Source organism: Apteryx rowi, unplaced genomic scaffold, assembly GCF_003343035.1.
Source record: "Apteryx rowi isolate R43461 unplaced genomic scaffold, aptRow1 scaffold_612, whole genome shotgun sequence".
Taxonomy (NCBI): domain Eukaryota; kingdom Metazoa; phylum Chordata; class Aves; order Apterygiformes; family Apterygidae; genus Apteryx; species Apteryx rowi.
The window spans coordinates 8529-12249 of NW_020450886.1; the positions used below are offsets into that span (position 1 = coordinate 8529).

The 3721-nt window shown below is 71.1% G+C and overlaps 1 protein-coding gene across 1 annotated transcript; it reads left to right on the top strand.

Annotated features, from left to right (window-relative positions):
- The first annotated feature begins 1699 nt into the window (after positions 1 to 1699).
- On the top strand, positions 1700 to 2976 carry ENHO (energy homeostasis associated). Its single transcript, XM_026083735.1, has one exon. The coding sequence runs from the start codon at positions 1720 to 1722 to the stop codon at positions 1903 to 1905; it is 186 nt and encodes a 61-aa protein (XP_025939520.1). The 5' UTR covers positions 1700 to 1719; the 3' UTR covers positions 1906 to 2976.
- The last annotated feature ends 745 nt before the right edge of the window (positions 2977 to 3721 follow it).

The window sequence follows — 3721 nt, forward strand, 5'->3', positions numbered from 1 at the left end:
GGCCCCCTCGGCCCGGCTCCCCGCTGCCGTGCCGCACCCCCGGGCCTGCCCCACCGGTGCGGCGCGGAGGGTCGAGGGCGCCGTCGCTGCCCCCGTGCAGGGTGCGCTTCACCCCAGCGAGTGCGTGCGAGGGGGGGTTAAACGCTCCCCACCCCAAATCCCGTTGCCCGCTGGCCCCGCTTGCCGGGCGTCCGCCGGCCGCGGSGGACGGGGAGCCGTGGCCCGGGCGGCCTCCCAACGCCGTCCAGATGGCACGGCAGGGACGGAAAGGAAAACCACATGGAGGGTGGAGAGGAGGCTTGAGCCGGGCCAAGCGCGCTTTGAGTCATCCGGAGATGTGCCGGCGGCGCGAGAGGGAGGTGCGGGTTGGGACGGGGCGCTGGAGCGTCGCCGGGCCGCGTCCCCCTGCGTGCGCCTCCRGTCCCGCGTGTGCCGAGCTGGGGACTGGGAGACGGTGGCTGGCTCTGGCCCCACGTGGGACCGCAGGGGCCGGCGAGCGGGGTGTGGAGTGGAGTGTGGAGCTCCCAGGGTAACCGGGAAGGCTCCCCGTGAACGGCAGGTGGGAGCTGCTCCAGCCTCACAAACCTCTGCGGAGCTCCTTGAGCCCCGGGGGCCGYGGCCTCGGAGGGGAGCAGCTCCGTGTCCCTGCAGTGGGTCCCAGCATCCTCCCGTCTGCTGGGAGCCAGGCAACTCCAGAACCGGCTGCTGGGGCCAAACCGGGTTCTCGCGGTCCCGTCTCCATCCCRTGCCCAGGCAGCCACCTCGGAGGAAGGTGCGAGAGCCGAGGGCAGCRGAGCACCGGGCTCAGCGGCTCTGCCTGGCGAGCGCTAGCTTCCCTCTCCTCTGGCCCCGCTGGTGCTGCGCAGCCCCTGCTTTGAGGGACAGGAGAGCAGTGGGGTCCGTGTCGTGCCAGCTGGCTCTGGGGAGGGGGATGTGGCGAAGGCCTCCTGCAGGAATAAAGCTGAGACCCGACCAACTCGGTTAACGCCAGGCCAACGGCAGCAGGAGCTGAGTGAGTGCCGTGGCTCCGCAGTGCCTGCCCGGTGCCAAGCTGGAAAGCAAGCAGGAGCGTCTCTTCGGGGACTCCGAACCCCTCGATGGGGGGTTTGCGGGCAGTTGGCAGCTCCCTGCTCCGGAGGCAGGAGAAAAGGCTGCTGGCAGCTCCGTCTGCGGGCTGCCCCGAGGGGCTTGGGCACCTGCCCCCCCCATCCCGGTGGTGACAGTGACTTTCTCCCTTCCAGGTGCATGAGGGAGGAGCAGCATCCCGACGTCCCCGCGGCGCTGCCGGAGGAGGGAACGCTGAGGCCTGGCCGTTGGGTCCTTTTCAGCTGCAAGCATCGCTGGGAGGCGACAGCCGAGGTGGCAGCTCTGCACGGCTAAGCCGCGATTTGGCCACCGCCGCCCTGCTGCCAGCGTGGCCCTGCTCATCCGCTGGGCTGCGATCTGGGCGGCACGTGCCGAAGAGCCATTCTGCCTTCCCCTCCCCGGAGCGGGGGCCCAGGCTGGAGGCAGGAGCGCTGGGGGGCTGCCCTGCTGCCGGGACCACAGCCGGGGCCGGCGGGAGCTGCGGCTGTCCCCATCGCCCCCCGCCAATGCCTGCGGGTGGACGCTGCGCGCTCCATCGCTGCGCCGGCATCCGGAGTATCGGGCTGAGGCCGGGGGCTGGCTGGGGGCCCGGCGTTTGCCCGTGGAGCGGGGCTGCCCCGCCGGGCAGCGGCGATGGGGGCGGCTCTCTCCACCGGAGCAGTCGTCGCTATTTCTTTTAACTGCATCATCGCGTTGCTCATCCTCATCCTGTTCCTCATCCTCTGCAAGGCCTGCAGGACCCCGTCCTGCCCGAAGAAGAGCCCGTCCTCCGACACGGACGAGACAAGGAACGAAGAGAAGTATCTGCTGCAGCCGTGAGCCGCGTGGCGAGCGGGCAGGCGGTGCTGAGCGCTCGCGGGAAGGGTCGGCAGCCGAGTCCTTAATCTCTTGTTGCTGCCCTCCGCCCGGACCGGGTCTGCCGAGGGCGCTGGGACTTGGTGGCTGCCTGGCTGTGCCAACGGAGCTGCGCGAGTCTGGCCACCGCATCCGCCCTGGGACCGGGCTAGCTGGGGTGCCGGGATGAGAGCCGAGGGGACGCTGAGCCGCTCRCGGGCGCTGGGAAGCTGGGCAGAGCCCTTCCTGCGTGTGGTTTTGGTGCTCAAAATCTCCGCGGACTCCTGTGGTGGCCATGGGGATGGAGGAGAGCCAGCGAGCGCGGGCACAAGGGCAGCGCCGCTGGCCGGGGCCGTGCCGCAGGGACGGCCAGCCTGCCTCTCCCGGGAGCCGGCCAGCGCGGCGGCRGCCCTGTCCTCGGGCAAGCCCCGCGTTCGGGACTAGCCGGGGGGCTCCTCTGCGGCCCTGGCAGCYGGGCCCCGCGGCCACGCTCTGCCCTTTGCTTGCGGACGGCTGCCAGCAGCTCGGCACGTCGCGGACCTGAGCGGGGCAGGTGGGGGGCTCGCAGCGGGGCTGGCACGGGGCCCGTCTGGCTGCCCCGCGGTGGCACGCAGCCAGCGGGACCCAAGCAGCCCCAGCGGCTGGAGCTGGGCCTTACTGGTCCCCAGCGTCTTCGGGCAGCGGGTGCTGGGGAGGCCCTGGGAGAGCAGGGGGTGCTGGGCAGCCAGGAGGGTGCGGACGGCTGCTCGGCCTGTTAGTCTCCTCCAGCATGAGCACCAACCCTGCCACGCAAGCAAGCCCGGCAGGGGTGGAGAGCTGGGGCAGGGATATTTGGAAGCTGCGGGGAGGAGGGAGTCACGGGAGGAGCTGCAGGTACCCCCGCAAACAGCGCTGAAGGGTCTCCCAGCCCCATCGCTTGGGGCCCGCCAGCGGGTGCCAATGCCGGGGGGCAGGTCTGCCCCATCCTCCAGCCCCGCTGGCTGCCGCCTCGCTGCCGCCTCGCTGCCCAGCAATAGCCAGAGCAGGGGGCTCCGGGGCAGCCGCTCCCCACGGGCGCAGCCGCTGCAATAAGGGGCTGGAGGGGTGGGCTGCACCGGGGGGGGGGGTGAGAGCCGCAGCCCCCCGCAGGCATGGCCCGTCCCACATCGGTGCCCCGCCATCGGGTGTAGCTAACATGTCCCTTTGCTATGGTGTTTTTACTAGACTAATAAACCAACCGTAGGACCCAGGCGGCGTCTCCGAGCTCTGCCCTGTGCCCCGGTGTCACGAGCGCCGCTGGTCCCCGGCCCCAGCTGCTGTGTGCCCTGCTCCGGCGGCGACGGCCGATGCCGGCTCATCAGCATGCAGCGAGGCCACCGCGGCTCCTACTGCCACTGCAGCCACGCGGCAGCTAATCCCTCTGCTGCAAAGCACCGAGCGGCGAGCAGGCGCTGCAAACCGGAGCAGCCGGCTGCTGCTGCAGCCGTCGGCTGGGCAGAGGCAGCCGAACCCGGGCCAAGCCCCCTCTGGGGAGAGGGGAGGTGCGAGCTGACCGAAGCTGGYGGCAGGCAGCTGCTCTGATAGCCCGGCTTAAGCAATGGCATGTCCCTCTCCAGGCTAGGTCCCCAAGCATCCTCTGGCCTGGGCTCCCACCCCAAAATAGAGGGGACCATGCATATGTGACCCCACATGTGGCTGCGGGCTCCTGTTCATTCGGTGGCTGGTGGCTCCGGCCACCACTTGCGACGGGGCAGAGCTCCAGCTCGGGGCACCCTGCTCTGCACTGGGACGGTGCCACCCGGGGCATCGGGCCCTGCCGGCC

Excerpts from the sequence above, each read along its gene's own strand:
- ENHO (XM_026083735.1), top strand. The coding sequence starts at position 1,720 with ATGGGGGCGGCTCTCTCCACCGGAGCAGTCGTCGCTATTTCTTTTAAC.